Source organism: Pongo pygmaeus, chromosome 16, assembly GCF_028885625.2.
Source record: "Pongo pygmaeus isolate AG05252 chromosome 16, NHGRI_mPonPyg2-v2.0_pri, whole genome shotgun sequence".
Lineage (NCBI taxonomy): Eukaryota > Metazoa > Chordata > Mammalia > Primates > Hominidae > Pongo > Pongo pygmaeus.
The window spans coordinates 67,542,047-67,560,905 of record NC_072389.2 but is presented as its reverse complement, the minus strand read 5'-3'; the positions used below and the strand labels follow the sequence as shown (position 1 = coordinate 67,560,905).

At 41.3% G+C, this 18,859-nt stretch overlaps 1 protein-coding gene across 1 annotated transcript; it reads left to right on the top strand.

Annotated features, from left to right (window-relative positions):
• The first annotated feature begins 3,138 nt into the window (after nucleotides 1-3,138).
• C2CD4B (C2 calcium dependent domain containing 4B) lies at nucleotides 3,139-4,620 on the top strand. The gene is made up of 2 exons (XM_054452064.2): nucleotides 3,139-3,253; nucleotides 3,419-4,620. Exon 2 carries the CDS (start codon nucleotides 3,459-3,461, stop codon nucleotides 4,530-4,532), a length of 1,074 nt encoding a protein of 357 aa, XP_054308039.1. The 5' UTR covers nucleotides 3,139-3,253; nucleotides 3,419-3,458; the 3' UTR covers nucleotides 4,533-4,620.
• The last annotated feature ends 14,239 nt before the right edge of the window (nucleotides 4,621-18,859 follow it).

The window sequence follows — 18,859 nt, the reverse complement described above, 5'->3', positions numbered from 1 at the left end:
TTACTGTATGTGAGATTTATGACAAGTTTTATTATTTTCTTTTCCCTTTGTGAGCCTGTTTCTGCATCTCTACCTTCTTTATAGAGTTGATTAGATAAGATAAAGTATATGAAGCATTTAACATGACTTCTACCTACTACATAGTCAGTAAACATTAATGTTATTAAAGAGATCATTTCTTTAAAATAACAATTTCAATGTTTGAATACAAGATGATAGTGGCCTTTATGTGGTTATGAGGCACAAAACAGTGAAACAACTGGAGCGATCGAAGTTTCCATTGAGGAGCTGTTTTTTATTTTCTCCCAGTGTGATTTAAGAATATGGAAGGAAGCCAGGCCTCCAACTGTGGTTCCAGCCTATAGCTGTGGTTGAATAAATGACCATCTGAAAAGTATCCCTGGGTAAGTAATTTAATTTCCCTGTATCTTACTTTCTCTTCTATAGATTCATGGGAAGATAACAGTTTTGGAAAACCTTCTAGATAGGGATTGTGTTAATAGCCATGTTTGCGTTGCTCTGTAAACACGGACGTGCTGGGAGTGCAATCACTCAAATCCCATGTTCTGCTTTCAGTGTCTTTCACCCACCAATACGATGTCTGAGTGTTCATTGTCACCAAGGCCATTTTCACTGAGGTTTCATTTGAAACGAGCTGCATCTACTGCAGGACATAATGCTGGTGTGCTCCACTTTAGAGAGACTCTTTGCCCATGAATCTGCACATTGGCCTGATGAATCACAGGGAAATGATCCTGTCAGACACCCCTCGGGATGTTTGTGCCTGAAAATCTGGCTTTAGCAGTAATGGCTACTGCTCCCTGGCCCCAGTGGCTGCATACTGATCGATACTTGCCCCATTAAAAAAGCATACAGGTGTCCCTCAGTGTCTGAGGGGGATTGGTTCCAAGGTCCCTCAAGACACCAAAATCCTCAGATGTTCAATTTCCTTATATAAAAAGGCATAGTATTTGCATGTAACCTATGAATATCCTCTCATATACTTTAAGTCATCTCTAGATTACTTATAACACCTACTACAATGTAAATGCTATGTAAATAGTTATTTTATTGCTTCATTTCTTTTGTATTATTATTTTTTCCAAATATTTTCCATCCGTGGTTGGTTGAATTGGGGGATGCAGAACCTGTGGGTCAATTAAGCAGTAAAGTATTATTAGCCCAGAGAAACACTTAATCTTCTTACCTTTAAGAATTTAAAAATAATGGGGCTTATTCCAAAGCAAGTATAGTGGAAAATACTACTTAACAGTCGACTGAAGAATTAAGAATTAACATTAAGAATTTAATGTTAGAATTTAATGTTAGAATGAAGAATGAAGAATGAAGAATTAAGAATGTAAGAATTAACATTCTTAATTAAGAATGTAAGAATAAACATTCTGGGTATAAAGGGCGATGCAAATCACACAGTAAACTCAGTGCATTATATTGAACTGAGTGAATAGATGGAGGAAGGATGGAAGAAAAGAAGAAAGGAAGAAAGGAAAGAAGCAATGAATTAGAAGAAATTAGCCAAAAAGCTAGGACTTAGGCTATGTAGGCTATGACCATAGTTTTTGAATGACCCTAGACAAGTCCCTCAGTTTCTCATCTGGGAAACAGAAACAATGTCTTCCTTATTGGTTTTCTGTGAGAAAGAAATCAAATTACGTAGAGAGATATGTGGTTGAAAGCACCTGACAGTCATAAGACCTGCAGATCAGTATCAATTCAATACAATCCGTCAAATATTTACTAAGCCCTTACTATTTGCCTGGTATTGTATCTTGGGTGCTAGAATTACGTAGAGACGAATAAGATAGCCAGGCTTGTACCCTGGATAAGGCAACTGGGATGGAGGCAATCCCAGTTCTTGATCTTAGGACTTTTATTTTTCATATATTCATAATAGACTCCTGAAATCCCCCTCTGGTTGAGCTGCCCCAGTCCTTGCCCACTGAAAACCCACAAGTCTATTAGGGGAGACAAAACTGTAAACCGAAAATTCCAAAGCAGCATGCGAACTGCAACAATGGTGGCCCCTAGATGTAGGAAGGAAATGAGGAGGGGCTGAGGAACTGGAGCAGGGGAGTTGGGTGAAGGCACCTAAAAGGGATGATGCGTGGGCTGAATTACAGAAAATAAACAGGAGTTCCTATACAAAGAAAAAGCAGAGAAAAGGCATTTCAGATCACAGGAAGCATCACATGCAAAGCCAAAGAAACAGGAAATTGCTAGTTCCAGCTTCTGCCATTAACTGGCTCTTTTTAACCTTTCTGGAATTTCCTCAGGTCCCTCTGGGCTTTCAGTCTTCTCATCTCAGAAAATGAAGGTCGGGGGTGGAAAGAAGGAATCTAGATTTCGGGAAGAGGCTTTCTAACTGGATACCTCCGTGCTAGAGCAAAAAGAAAAGGGGTAGCTTTAAAAACGTCAAGTGTTATTTTAGGGCGCGAGCCAGAAGCCCCATGTTTTGTGACTATCAAGATGACAGGCAGAGCCTGCAGCCATTCAGAAGCTTTCTCCACTTGATCTTAGCCAAAAGGCCACGAAGCGATCAGAAATTTTCTCAACGATTAATTTACCCACTTCACCAGTACTTAGGGCATGGACTGAGCCAGGGCCTACGCTATCAAAAAGACCACAGTCTAGCAGAGGGAGACAGACAGTAAATAAGTATATAAATACTTGGAAACCATATTGGTCTGCACGCTGCGAGTGCGTGGGGACAGGAAGACAGAAGCTCCCAGGACATGCAGGTCACGTCCAGGTCACATGCAGGGTGAGTGACGGTTTATCTCCTAGCCAAATTAACTTCCTGTTTCCTCATCCAGCCTCACCTTCTCCAATAGGCCGAAAACATTTTCAGCCGCCAATTTTTCCTTGGCAGGACGACAGGGTGCCCTCTCTCCACCTGCAATCTTTCCCAGGCCTTCCCTGGGGCTCCACGCACTCACTGCAAGTGCAGGTCCCAGAGCTGACCACAAGGTGCCTGCTCTGGCGACAGCTTCGCGCAGACCTGAGCGCCCAATGCATGCAGACCTCCCGGCGTCGTGGGAGAGGGTGGCGGGAAGGCGGGCTGTGCAGCACCTCCGGGTTGGGCCGCGGCGGCTGGGCGGGACTCAGCCTACGGTATAAGAAGGGAGCGCCACTCTCCTGGCCGCAGTACTGAAGGTGGCGCCTCGGCAGCGGGCTAGAGGCCACTGGCACTGAGCTTGCAACCAGATCCAGAGACACTGAAGAAGAGAGAAAGGTCTGAAGCGGGGCTGATTTATGGGTGCAGGAGAGCAAGGCTGGAACTGGGTCTGGGGTCTTAAACACGTGGGGACGTTTACAGGGTCTGGGGGAGGGATCCAGCCGCGTCAAGGGGCTGCAGCGGCTCCAGGCGCCCAAACTCAGCAGCTTCTCTCCCCCGCAGGCGCACCTCTTCCCGCCACTCCTAGCCCCAGCCTCCAAGGATGCGGCTCCTCGAGAAACTCTGCTCCTCGGCCACAGGCAGCTCCGCGCCGAAGCCCGCCTTCGCCAAAGTGCTCACGCCGAATTGCATCCCCGAATTCTGCATCCCGCCGCGGCTGCCCGCCACTTGCGCGCTCGAGTCTCCAAGCCGGGCCGCCGCCGTGCCCCGGCGCTGCGCCGCTGAAAGCGACCTGTGGCCCCCCGCGGCAGACGAGGACGCCGGCCTCACGGACTGGGACCCGCGATCGCAGGCAGCACTGTCACTGCCGCACCTGCCCCGTGTGCGCACCGCCTACGGCTTCTGCGCGCTGCTCGAGAGCCCGCACACGCGCCGCAAGGAGTCGCTCCTGCTCGGGAGCCCGCCCGCGCCCCGGCCCCGGGCCCACACCTACGGCGGCGGCGGAGGCCCGGACGCCCCCCTGGGAACCCTGTGCGTCCCGCGAGGTCCGGGCCCGGCCACCCCCGCGGCCCCCTGCGGTCCCCGCCTGCCCCAGGATGCGCTCGCTCCGCGGCCCCGCCGCTGCCGTCTCCTGCGTGTCCCCGACGGGCTGCTGAGTCGCGCGCTGCGGGCTGGGAGGAGTCGCCGCCTGGCCCGCGTCCGCTCCGTCTCCAGCGGGAACGAGGACGAGTCCCCGGCCCGGGCCCCCTCCTCGAGCCCGCCGTCATCCAGGGCCCCGCTTCCTGAGCGCCTGGAGGCCGAGGGCACCGTGGCTCTGGGCCGCGCCGGCGACGCCCTGCGCCTGGCCGCTGAGTACTGTCCGGGAACCGGGCGCCTCCGCCTCCGGCTGCTCCGCGCGGAGAGCTTGGCCGGAGGCGGCCCCGGTCCCCGCGCCGTCAGCTGTCGCCTCAGCCTCGTCCTGCGGCCGCCGGGCACGGCGCGTTGGCAATGCAGCGCTGTGGTGGGGCGCAGCCGCAAGGCCTCCTTTGACCAGGACTTCTGCTTCGACGGCCTCTCGGAGGACGAGGTGCGCCGCCTGGCCGTTCGCGTCAAGGCCCGGGATGAGGGTCGCGGCCGGGATCGGGGCCGCCTGCTGGGCCAGGGTGAGCTGTCCCTGGGCGCCCTCCTGCTGCTCTGAGGGCCCAGCCCTCCCCGGGGCGCTCTGCCCTGGAGACTCCGGACACTGACAGCCACGTGGTACAAAATAAACCTTATTTATTATTTTATTTATGATATTGCTTTATTGACGTTTTACTTCTTCACGGTCCACATTTGCTATCGTTTATTGGTAGAGAAGAAAAAGATAATGACTCCCTGTTCTGTTCACAGGACCCCCATACCTCTTTCCAGACCATTTTTGCATTCCAAAGAATAATGGGTTGGCTTGGGACTGGGAGAGAAAGGAAGTACACCCATCTGCATTGTTTTTCATTCCTTCCGGTTTTCTATCAATGTTAAACAGTTTTTTTTTTTTTAAATAAAGCAAGTTATTCATTCAGAGTCATGCCCAACGTTACGATTCATATACAAGCTTTACATATTGATGCGGCATAGGTAATATCCTAATTCGTGTGTACGCGTGTGAGACACTTCTATTATAAGGATGTATACCCTGGTGGGAAGAAAATTCTTTTGTAGAAAGAGCAGGTTTCTTTTGGAAGTGAATTTTTCAAAAATTGCTGAGGAAAACAAGGGAAGTGGAGGACCTTCCAATAGATGGTTATGTAGGGAATAGCTATTCCTGGGGTCTCTCTCTTCCTTACCTAGGAAATCTTAGAAAAGGAATCTTTCTTGTCTCTGTAAACAAGGTGATACTTTTTGTGGCATTTTCTCACCTAGCTATGTATCTAATTACACAGTAATTAGCTTTGCGGTAGGATTTCCTAGATGAGTTAAAAAGTAAGTTGTCAGTTTCTTGAACACTGGGTTCTAGATAGTGTTTTAAAAAATCCAATTGATTTTCATTTGTTAATTCAACAAATAAACCTAAGTCCACTGGAAACTGATTATACCCAAGAGAATTTGCCCTGGGCTACAGGAATCCACCATGTAGTGGAAAGCACAATGGAGTGGGAGACAGAGTTCAATTTTTTTTCTGCCACTTTTCTGGACTAGGGCAAATCAGTTACTCTCCCTGAGCCTCATTTTCTCCATCAGTGAAAAGGGAGTAATACCTACCTCACAGGGTTTTGTGAAGATATGCCTTAATATCCAAATAACCCTTGAATACATGTGAAATATGATAGCAAACCTGAAATGCTTGCACTGTACTGTTGAATAGTGCTCAATAATGTTGCAGAGAATGAACTCCTTCAGGTCTTCTTTCTTTCCAGTTATTTCTCCCTGCTCCTGGAGTGGAGCCTGGAAAAGGTAGGGCTACCTGAGACTGAGGACTTAGAAGAGCCAGGAGTGGGAATGTAGAACCCTTCAGTATCCCCATGGTAAATTTCCCCATAAGCAACAGTTTGCCCTCATTCTACATCAGAAATTCCTTCTGCATTGTTGTTATAATAATGAAGTCTGGGTACAAATTTGATCAGACTAAATAAAAATCCTGGATTTTAAATATTATTTCAAAGTGAACAAATTAGCCTTTAAAAATAATCTCATCAAACTACTTTTGAAATTGAGAAAACATCACAGAGATGACTTGCCCAAAGCTATACAGCTAATGTGCATAGCTGAATTCAAACAAGAACCAAGTGTTCTGACTTCTCCAGCAGACTGACCCACCCTTGTGGGTCAGAGGAGGTGAGGCCAGTGTGTTGGAGGGAAGTATTCCAAGAAGAAGAGGCTGTTCAACCTATGTATTCATTTATTTATTTACTAGAAATGGAATTAGCTTCATTCTGTAGACTTCAGAGAACATAATGAAGATGACATATACATAAAGACTTATCATTCCTTTTCAGAGGGCTCAAATTTAACAAAAATGAAACTTCATCTAAAACATTGACTTCTTAAAATAGGTAAAGAATCTGGAATGAGCACTTGGTGAAATACAACATTTGCTTGTGACTGATTATATATTTATATAAATATAAAAATATATATAATGTCAAGATCACTGAAATCTGAGAGTGACATCAGCAAGATGGCTGACTGGAAGTGGCATACAGTATTTCTCCTGTGCTGGGCTTCTTTCATTTAACATCATTTTCGCTAGGTTCATCCACCTTGTTGCAAATGATAGGATTTCATTTTTTATGGCTGAATGTAGTAATCCATTGTGTATAAATACTAAATTATTTGATCCATTCATTCCTTGATAGACAAGTTGATTCCATATCTTAGCTAGTGTGAATAGTGCACCAATTAAGATGAGAGTAAAGATATCTTTTCAACATACTGATTTCCTTTCCTTTGAATATATACCCACTAGTGAAATTGCTGGAGCCTATGGTAGTTCTATTTTCAAATTTTTGAAGAATGTTTGTCATCTTCATAATGGGTGTATTAATTTACATTCCCACCAACAGTGTTTAAGAGTTCTGCCTTCTCTACATTGTTGCTAGCGTTTGTTTTTTGTTTTGGTCTTTTTGATAATAGCCACATTAGCTGAGGTGAGGTGGTACTTTATTGTGATTTCAATTTTCACTTTCCTGATTAGTAATGCTGAGCACTTTTTTATCTACCTGTTGGCTGTTTGTATGTCTTCTTTTGCCCATTTTAAAATCAGATTATTTGGATTTTTAAATTTGTTTGTTTGCTATTTAGTTGTCTGAATTTATTATGTATTCTGGATATTAACCCCTTGCCTGATGCATAGCTTTCAAAATTTTCTCCCATTCTATAGGTTGTCTCTTCATTCTGTTGATTGTTTCCTTTGCTGTGCAGCTTTTTAGTGTGATGTGATTTCATTTGCCTATTTTTTCTTTTGTTGCCTATGTTTTTGAGGTCCTATCTAAATAATTCTTGCCCAGACCAATGTCATGAAGTTTTCCCTTATGTTTTCTTCTTGTAGTTTCACAGTTTGAGATCTTACGTTTAAGTTAGTAATCCATTTTGAATTTAATTTTTGTATGTGGTGAAAGATAGGGGTCCAGTTTCATTCTTCTGCATGTTCATATCCATTTTTCCTAGCACCATTTATTAAAGAGACTGTCCTTTCCCAATGTGTCTTCTTGGCACCTTCATTGAAAATCAGTCGTAAATATTTGGATCTATTTATCTATTGGCTATTCTGCTCCATTGGTCTATGTGTCGGTTTTTATGCCAATACTATGATGTTTCGGTTGTTACAACTTTGTAGTGTATTTTGAAGTCATGTAGTGTGATGCCTTCAGCTTTATCCTGTTGCCTCAAAATTGCTCTGGCTATTCAGGGTCTTCTGTGGTTCTACACAAATATAAGGATTTTTTTTCCATTTCTGTGGAGAATGTCATTGGTATCTTGATAGGGATTGCATTCAATCTGTAGATTGCTTTGGACAGTGTGGGCATTTTAACAATATTAATTCTTCCAATCCATGAACACAGGATATGTTTTCATTTCTGTGTGTCCTTTTCAATTTCTTTCATCAATGTTTTATAGTTTTCATTGTGGAGATCTTTTACCTCCTTGGTTGAATTTATTCTGAGGTTTTCAAGCATAATATAAGTTCTCACTCATAAGTGGGAGCTAAGCTATGAGGACGCAAAGGCATAAAAATGATACAATGGACTTTGGGGGACTTGGAGCTGGGTGAGGTATAAAAGACTACACATTGGGTACACTGTATACTGCTTGGGTGATGGGTGCACCAAAATCTTAGAAATCACCACTAAATATTTTATTCATGTAAGGAAACACCACATGTTCCCCAGAAACCTATTGAAATAAAAAAATTATTCAGAGTTTTTTAATTTTATTTTTTGTAGCTATCATAAAAGGGATTGTTTACTTGTTGTTTATTGATTTGTATATGTTGAACTATCCTTGCATCTCTGGGATGAATCCCACTTTATCATGGTGAAGGATCTTTTCACTATGCTGTTGAATTCAGTTTACTAGTAATTTGTTGAAGACTTTTGTATTTGTGTTCTTCAGGGATATTGGCCTATAGTTTTCTTTTTTGTTGTATTTTTTTCTAATTTTGATATCAGAGTAATTCTGGCCTCAAAGAATGAGTTTGGAAGAATTCTCTCCCCTTCCATTTTTTGAGAATAGCTTGAGAAGAAATGGTTAGTTCTTTAAATGTTTGGTAAAATTCAGCAGTGAATCCATTAGGTCCTTAGCTTTTTTTTTTGATGGGAGACATTTTATTACTGATTCAATCTTATTACTCATCATTGGTCTGATTAGGTTTTCTATTTCTTCATGATTCAGTCTTAGTAGGTTGCATGTGTCCAGGAGTTAATTAGTTTCTTCTAGGTTTTCCAATTCATTAACATATAGTCATTCATAATAGTCTGTTATGATCCTTTGTGTTTCTGTGGTATGAGTTGTTATGTCTTCTTTTTTATCTCTGATTTTATTTATTTGAGTCATGTATCTTTTTTTTTCATAGTGTCTTAGTCCGTTTTTTGTGGCTATAACAGAAAACCACATGCTGGGTAATTTATTTGCAAAAGAAATTTATTTCTGACATTTCTGGAAGCCGAGAAGTTCAAGATCAAGTAGCTCTATCTGATTAGGGTTTTCTTGTTGCATCATAACATGGTGGAGGGTATCACAAGGCAAGAGGGCAAGAACATGCTAGCTTATGTTCCTCTTTCTCTTCTTATAGAGCCACTAATCTTATTATGGGGCCCCACCCCGATGACCTCGTCTAATCTTAATTACCTCCCAAATAGCTTATCAAGTATGAATTTAGGGGTTAATTATCAAACACATGAAATTTGGGGGACACGTTCAAACCATAGTAGTTAGTCTAGTTACGTGTTCATCAATTTTTATCTTTTCAAAAAACCAACTCTTTGTTTTATTGAAATTTTGTGTTGATTTTTTGTCTCTATTTCACTTATTTCTGCCTGATTTTTATTATTTCCTTTATTCTACTAATTTGGGGTTTCGGTTGTTCTCATTTTTGTAGTTCCTTGAGGTGCAATGTTAGAGTAGTTTTTTTTGTTTTGAGATCTTTCCACCTTCTAGACGTAGGTATTTATTGCTATAAACTTGCCTCTTAGAACTGCTTTTGTTGTATGTATAGGTTTTGAAAAGTTGTGTTTTCATTTCCCTTTATCAGAATAATTTTTAAATTTTTCTTTTTAATTTCTTCATTGATCCATTAGTCATTCAGGTGCATGTTGTTTAATTTTCATGTATTTGTACAGTTTTCAAAGTTCTTTCTGTTGATTTCTAGTTTTATTCCATTGTGGTCAGAAAAGATACTGAATATAATTTTGATTTTTAAAAATTTGCCAAGACTTTTTTTGTGGTTTCATATATGATCTATCTTAGATGTTCCATGTGCTGTTGAGAAGAATATGTATTCTGCAGTTGTTGGATGGAATGTTCTGTAACTGCCTGTTAGGTCCATTTGCTCTACAGTGCCATTTAACTGTGATGTTTCTTTGTTGATTTTTTGTCTCAATGGTCTGTCAAATGCTACAAATGTGATGTTGAAGTCCCGTATTATTATTGTATTTCAGCCTATCTCTCCTTTTAGGTCTATTAATTATTGCTTTATACATTTAGATGCTCCATTGTTGGATACATATATATATTTATATTTATAAATTTATTTATTTATAATTGTCATATCCTCTTACAACGTTGACTTCTTTATCATTGTATAATGGGCTTCTTTGTCTTTTTTATACTTTTTGGCTTTCTTTTATTTGGTATAACTATAGCTACTCCTGCTGTTTTTTATTTTCCATTTGCATAGAATATCTTTATGTCTTTCACTTTCAGTCTGTCCTTACAGGTGAAGTGAGTCTCTTGTAAGCAGCATATAGTTGGGTCTTGTTGTTTTTAAATCCTTTTAGCCATTCTGTGTCTTTTATTTGATAATTTAATTCATTTACATTCAAGATTATTATTGATAGGTAAGGACTTACTAATGCCATTTTGTTACTTGTTTTATAGTTGTTTTGTAGATCCCTTCTTTCTTTTTTTCTCTCTTACTGTCTTCCTTTGTGGTGAAATGATTTTTCTCTAGTAGTATGTTTCCTGCTTTTCATTTTTAGTATACGTATGATAAGGTTTTGCTTTGTGGCTACCATGAGGTTTACAAAAAGCATCCTGTAGTTAAAACAAATTATTTTAAACTGGTAACAACTTAACTTCCATTGCAAAGAAAAGAAACAAATAAAACCGTACACTTTAACTCCTTTCCCTGCCCACATTTAAAATTTTTGATGCCACAATTTAAATTTTTATATTCTCTGTCTCTGAACAAATTACTGTAGTTATAATTATCTTTAATGGTTTTTGTCTTTTAATCTTCATACTAAAGATATACGTGGTTTATATACTATGCAGTATGAGAGTATTCTGAATTTGTCTGTGTGCTTACTTTTGTCAGTGAGTTTTGTGGCTTCAGATGTTTTCTTGTTACATGTTAGCATCCTTTTCCTTCAGTGTGATGAACTCCCTTCAGCATTCCTTGTGAGACAGGATCATTCTATCCTGAGGCAGGCCACACTTAGAGTCCTAGGATGTTGGCCAGTAACCACCAGGAACTACTCCATAATTTCTCATTGAGGTCAAGGCTGATGAGAAGGCCTTCCTTTTAAAAGCATACCGATAAGACTAAGGAAGAATGTTTGTATGTATTTTAATGGCCAGCTTGGGTTGCAATCCCAATCCTGAACCAATTCCTGCAAGAGGAAGGATTTTAGCTTTAGAGTTATGGAGCCTATCTGAGTAGCAGAGTGTGAGGTTAGCTCCTGATGAGGCAAATTCTTCTTCCTTTTAGGAAGTAAGAAAGAAGAGTTGAGGTTGCTTATTAGGTAAATGTTTGAGATGATGGCTATGCTAATTAACCTGATATAATCACTATACATTTTATGTATCAAAACATCACCAGGTACCCCATAAATATGTACAATTATGTGTCATTTTAAAGGTAAAATAAAATAAACAAAAAGATATATTAATTGATTGTAATTTATGGACCTTACTTGAACCCCAAATCAAGCAAACGTAAATAAATAAATAAATAAATAATATATAGTTCTATTTATCAGACAATTGGAAACTTGAATGCTGAATACAGATTAGATATTAATGAATTATTGATAACTAAATTAGGGTATGGTAATGGCTTTAGAAATATGTTTTTAAAAAATGCCTTTGTCCTTTAGATATACATATAGAAATACTTATGGGAAAAAATATTTAAGTCTGTAGTGGGTACTATGGTATGCCTCCCACATCTACTCACTCCCCTCCCAGGACTGAAGTACTCACTCCTGTAGCTACTGAGAGGTTTGGCTATTGACAGCTCATAGCTCAGATGCTCAGATCCCCTGATCTGAGAAATTGTTCTCTGAGCAATCCTGCTTCTTTCACTTCCCCACAGGTATTGATCCCAAGAGCAACACCCAATAAACGTCCTGCATACAAAAAAGGAAAGAGAGAGAGAGAGAGAAAAGGAAAAGAAAAGAAAAGAAAGAGAAAGAGAAAGGCCAGAAAGACAAATCTATACTCTGCATGGCCTTTGAAATGCTTAATTTCTTTGAACTAAGGTTTTGTCTTTTCTAAAATATTGAGTATGAAGATGAGAAGGGTTAAATGAGATCGTTGCGTTTATTCATAGCAAATTCATAGTAATAGGTAAACAGCCTTTCATTTTCAAATGTAATTTGAACACCTCCTCTTTAGCTCATGTAAATGATTGTAATTTTGCAGCATGGCTTTATGCATATCTCTAGTTCTGGTCTTCAGTCTGTACAAAGGGTAGTCTACTGGGAACATGTCTGGGTGAGTGCACTAAATGACAAAAACACAAAAAATTACATCTTTCCATTCCACTGGTTGTACACTTCAGACTCCATCTGCCATGTTCCAGAGAGAGAAACAACAGTTCAGCTGATGTGTGCTTCTGAAATCCAGCCATCACTGAGAGGTTTCATCATTTGGGAATATCAAGGCTTTGTCAAAATATCCATATGTAACCAGACACTAGTATTTACCCTAATAGGGAAAAATCCATATTTTATTTTATCTGGCAACAGAACAGGATGTATTTTGCAGATTGGTGACCAGTTTCTGATTTACAAAAGAATGGATATCCCCTGTCTCTGTCTGTCAGGAGATGGTGCCTCATCTGTCAGAACTGTTCATACAGTGCTCCACACCTTCTTCTAGCTACCTGGTTCAGAGCCACCACATCTTCCTCCTTTACTTGTTCTGCTCTGGGCTTCCCTCTTCACCATTATTATGTTGTTGTTTTTTTTTAATTACTATTTTTAAGTAATTCAGGTTTACAGAACAGTTGCTAAAACTGTTACTAGAACTCCCATATATCCTTCAGCCATTTCCAAATATTAACATTTTATCATAATATTTTTCTCATTATCCTTTTCTATCTATAATCTATCCTTTGAAAAATGAATTTAAACTGTACTATCATCAGATTTAATTTCCTAACACTCTGTTTTTATCACAAACAAAATCCTTCTATATCTAACATCGCCCAGAATTCTTAGCATTAAAATTTAAGATCCATTCTAGTCTCTCTTCAGCCCAACTCCTTCAACCTTATCCTCTGGGATCCCCTGTCTCCAGTATTCCTCTGCTGCAAGGAGAAGGTCCACTTGCTGTGCCATGAATATATCTCTTTACTGTATCCTGAACAAATTTATGCTGTTTGAATTTCTCATCATGAGCATAAGATGAAACATTATTGAAAATATATTTACACACAAGCCATTAAACTTATAGAACTGCTAAAAGACACAGCTAATCAACAAACGTATTTGATGCAAAAATGTTATACACAGAGCAGATAGCTAAGAGTAGAGGTACTCATATAAGAAGTCTTCTCCTAATTGGAAAAGGCTCATCTAGAGGAAAACACACTAGAAAAGCTTGGAGTTTGTGAAGCTTCTTCTGGAAGTGTCAGTCCACTATTAATCTGCCTCAAAACTCCTGCTGATTCTGCAGGTTCCAGCTCAAACAGCAACCTCCCTGGAAAGGTCCCTCCCAGCCCAAGTCTCCAAGGCAGGGACTCTTCCCCTTTGGGCCCATCAGACTGTATACAACCCTATTGTACAACTGTCCTATTGTAATTGTCAGTTTGTCTTACTAAACTGGAAGTTCCTTGAGGGCAGGGATCACGCCTTTTGTCTTCTCATTCCCAGTGCAGTGCATGATGCATAGAAGTCACTCAATAAATATTTGGCGAAGTTAGTCACTTTCTGCTGCTCAGACCAGACTGCCGTTCTTCCTGCCTGGTGCATTAATTTTGACACAGGTCATTTGGTTGGCCTGCAAACTGTGTCAAAACATCAACCACTTTTTCAGGTAAGACTGTGTACCTGACAGCAGCTAACCTGAATTGTACGCATCACATCTTGCAGGAAATGTGTCTCTGAAAGGATCATCTTAGAAGATCCAAACTTGTAAAATGATGACAGCCTGAGTGGTACTGTTTTGACTGGTATATACATCTTCTGTACATATTAATAATAATTTTCTGAATATCACTTCCTATGTGTAAAGTGCTTCCACAAAATCTACCCCTTTTGATCCTAGCATCAACCATTTGTCAGGTATAGACACTATTATTATTGTTTGCTCTATTTTACAGAAAATGAATTTTAATCAACTGCTCATGCTAACCCAGGTAGTAAGTGAAGGAGCTGGGAATCAATTCCAGGTCTTCTGGTCCCAGTTGAACTGTAAGCTCCTTGAATCAGGGTGCATTTCTTACACCTCTTTATGTATTCCTGCTAATACCCTCTAACCAAGCTGTATGTATAGGAGGTAGGCCTGCCATGAATATAGATGAAATGCATCAGTGTTGGGCAATTGGTCATCAGATCAAAAATGGACAAAATGGAGAAAGATCACCTGGAGCTAGCTTCAGGTAGTAGGCGAGAAGTGTGACGACACTCAGGCCAACCTAGAGTTTTATCATCTCTAACTCCCTTCCCCATTTTTCTTCTACCTTAACCCGTATTCCATAAGAAGATGTTCAAAGGGTGTCAGTCCCTACAATGACAGTAGATGGTCACAAATTTCTACCACTCTATGTAAAATTTATTGTAGGAGATCCTTATTTCCAAAACTCTCCTAACTAAAAAAAAAGACAAATTTGAAAAAACACACTTAATGTGGTCAATGATATGGGGGAAAAAGAAAAGGACAGGATTAAAGTCCATATTTCACCTTTGGTTTTGGCTTACTGAATAATTAATAAATATATGACTAGATTATATGCCTACATAATTTTAACAGCTCATAGGAGATAATTTGATATAGTGTAATGTAGGAGGAAATAATGGCACAAAGAGACTCTGATTGCTTCTAGAGGGATGCTTGTTTCCACTTACTATCTATTCTAGTTTAGTTATATTTTTCTGCTCAGGTTAAATTAGAGTCATTCTGGATCTCTCTCATCATCACTCTAGAATCTCTCGGTGGGATTTTGGGTCCAGCCCTCACTCGAGTGAGCTGTGCTATCAGCTGTCTCCCACAGGCAGTGAATCTGCAGAAGAGAAGTCAGCCTCTTCAGAGGTGGGCAAAGCCTGGTGAGTAATACAGAAACAGAAACATGAGTATGACTACTGTGGTAGGATGGTGGGACCCATGGCGAAGCTTTTCTTTATTCATAATTTTTTTCAAAGCTGAGTTTCCAATTGAAAAAACAATTAAAACACTGTACTTGATTTTATAGAGATTGTTTTAGAGTCGGAAAGAATTATCCTTGGGCAAGGCGCTTAATCTTGCTAAATCTTAGCTCTATTTACATCATAGAATTATTTTACAGATCAAAAGAGGTCTGTCTTTAATAAAGACTGGAAACTGGGGTGGAGGCAGCCTGGGAGTAACTAGGAGCTGTCAGGGGTCTATGCTAGTGCAGGGAAACAGGCAGAGGAAAGGGTGAGGCAGGCGAACTCTGACAAGAATCTGTCTGTGGGTATTTGGCACAAGTAATAGTAATTATATGATGTTGTTGGGGTTGATAACATTTATTGCATGTTTACTATTAAGGTATCATGGCGAGGATTTTATATGCACCAATTTATTTATTTATTTCTCATAATCTTCTACCTGGGAGGGAAGTACAAAGAGAAAACTGAAACTCAGAAATAAGCCTAGATTTTCAAGCTAAGCAATTGCAGAGCTGCTCCTGCAACCCAGGTTGTGCAAGGTAATGGTTGAGAGCATGGATTTTGGAATCCAGCTGTTTTTTCTTTACTTATGAGCCATGTGACCGTCAAGGGTTTACTTTTTTTCTCTGTGCCTTTGTTTCCTCATTTTGGAATAGAGATGTAATATCATCTATTTTGGGGAGTTTTTCTAAGAATTATACAAATTATTATGTAAAATACTGGCCTATTCCAAGCCTTTCAACATATATCAAGCACCCGGTCAAGTTGTTTCCATGATACCTGAAGGGACATCTGAAGAATTCAGAATCTGATTGGGGCCTCATTCTTAGCCAGATGTCTAGAAACCAGGGTCTTCTGGATGACTTTGCCTGAGGGGGACTATGTCCTGGCTCCTGACCCCATCCCACTGTTGACCCCATTCTCTGGCTCAGATAATTCTGAGTTCACCTTGCCTGATCTTGACTTGCTATGAGGTCCTGAGGCGAATTCTGCACATCCTCTCAATGCCCTGGCCTTGGAGTGGTGGCCTGTGCCAGGGACTGCAAGTCTCATTTATGTGAATGTTCCTGCCTCTGGGAGAACAGAATGTGACGAGAGTACATCCTTTGCATCAGTACATTGGGCCGCTGGGTGCAGGAGGAAGGTTGTGGAACAATGCAGGGAAAGGAGAGGTTGTTGCTGGAGGGACCCTAGGAGTCAGGTGAGGGGCAGATTCTACTCTATGGAAGGGCGTGATTAACAGATAAGGGACCTTCAGCCCTTTGAGATGTCCTGGGCTGTGCCCCTCCTCAAAGCAAGGGGAGAAGAATTTGTAATGGAGGAACTCATACACTGGTATGAGCTAGTTTCTCCCCAGAATCTCAGCGAGGAGGCTTTGGACTCTGTCCCATGTGACAAAGGCCGAAGATTTGCCTCTGGAATTGAGGTCCTCTGAAAGAGAGAAAAAGGACAGTGCTGGGCTGTCTCTTGGCTCCATAGCAGAACCACTCTTGGCTTTGCAGGATCAGGCTTACAACTTATGTTACTCCCTCTGCCAGGTGGGAAGCCTATACTGAGGCCCATCAAAACCACTTGGGGCTGAAGGCCTTCCGCGGTAGGCACCTTTTGGGATAGGCTGCAGGCTTCCCAGTAAGCAGGGCAGGGGAGGCCAAGTTGCAGCTGGTGGGTGCAGCCCATATCCACAGATGCATTGGAGCAAAGACAGGCAAGAGGGCAAGAGAGTCAAGGTCATTGGCAAAGGAGTGGTTGGTGCAAGTGGACAGGCAAGTGAAAAGAGGAGGGGCTGGCTGTCAGAAGAGGTCCATGCCACAGTGTGTCGGTGCAACTGTCAAACAGTATCATAGGAATCAGGGATGAGAACAGGAAGGATAAGAGTGTAACATTATTAATCAGTGCATTCTAAGTGCAAGGCATTGTTCTAAGTGCTTTACATCTATTACGACATTTGATCCTCGTGGTAGCCTATTACTATTCCTACTTGCAGATGAATAAAGTAAGCAATAGAAAGGTCTAGTGTTGCCGAGACCATTCAACAATTAGTGAGAGGTTAGAACTTGGATTTGAACCCAGGCAGGCTGGCTGCAGAGATCAAGCTCTTAACACTTTTTCTCCCCTGTAGAAGACTCCGGGCATGAGAGCTGAGGTACCCGCTGCAGGCAGAGATGGGTGGAGGTGGGGGTTTGAGGAACAGTGGGATGGTAGAGTAGGAAGGATACTAAGAACAAACTTCACTCATCTCACAATGTTTTTCCAGGCATTAGCCTGAAAATGTAAATTCTGCATAAATCAAGGCTAGAGAAAATGTCCTAATGCAGTTTACTGTGAGGTATTAGTGCTATAACTGTACCAGGAATCAAATATATCTGCTCATGTTCCAGAAATTTTTTCCAAAGATGGATATTATAAGGATGCTGTTAAAAAATAAAACAGTAAGTACATTTTCCCTTAGAAAGGGAACAAATAAAAATCATTTGTAAGACAAATAACTTGAGATAAAAGCATAGGAAAATTTAAGAGCTGTGAATGGAACATCTGATGTGGCTTTGTTTCCATATAGATCATGTGACAGGAAACTCCAAACAGCCTAATCAGTTCTGTTCTTTGTGTTTCCATTCACCATAATGTGGTCATGGTCATGATATCACTTTTGTTCCAATGAACAGAAATCCAGAAAGGGAAAGGATCAGGTGAGGCTGGTTGGAGGAGAGGAGGGAGGTTTACTGATATTCTGCAGCTGTTTGTCCAGACTGCGTTTTCCTTGTACAATAGGCCACTCTGGAGTGCCTCCTCTTCTCAAGAGGAGAGAATATTAATGGAGTATTAAAGAAGGTTTAGGGAGCACTTACTGTGTAAGTAAGTACTTCAAGGAACTTATAATCTTATGAAAGAGAAAGACATGTCTACAAAGCAGGACAAAGTGAAAGATGCCCAACAGAGGCAGATGCAAAGATGAAGCTCTGATTAGATCTAGCTTTCAAGGGCCCCCTTATGGGCGGGGCAGATCCTGCTGTTCTTACCATCTGCTTTCTCTCTCCTGGTTGCCTGGGACCCTCCCCGATGAAGTCTGGCTTGCAGGCAGCTTTCCTTTTGCACACTTCGAGCGCTCCACGAGGGAAGATGGCTCAGGTGGATAATATGATTTTCGTTGAGAAAAACCCAGAGGTGTGGGCCTAATGCATACGTGGTGAAACCTGGACAGATGGAATGGTCTGGGGGTAACGTGCATGTCCCTAGGAGACTGGGTCCGGGACCAAGATTGAGGATCCAAGAAAAGAGGTTGCAGTCCTGTAGGAAGGTTGGTTAAATGGGGACTGTGGAAGACACGTTCAGTGTTGGGCCATGGGGAACAAGGGAAGAAGGCACACAGTGAGGAGGAGGGATGGGGTAAGGATGGTGTTGGATGAGCGTCCACAGCACAGTGGCCCTGGGCCTGCCTTCCTAATCTTCTCCCTGCCTCCTCAAGATCTGTTCCCAGAGGCTTAGCTGGAACTAAACATTTGCAAAATGGATTCTGTTTTTACGTCTTCCTAACATTATGCTTTCTGACATGCTTTATCATTTTCACTGATCCTCAATTGTGAGTGTTTTCACAAACTTTAGTGTTCGCTAACTTTGTCTATTTCATCCTCTCCTCCCCAAGCCTCATTCCTCCAGCTCACACGTATACACTCTTAAATATAAAGGGCAAAGTTTTTGTTTAAAGGAACACTCCAAAAATTTCTACTTAAAATTTTTAATGGATTTGCCTACTAATTGT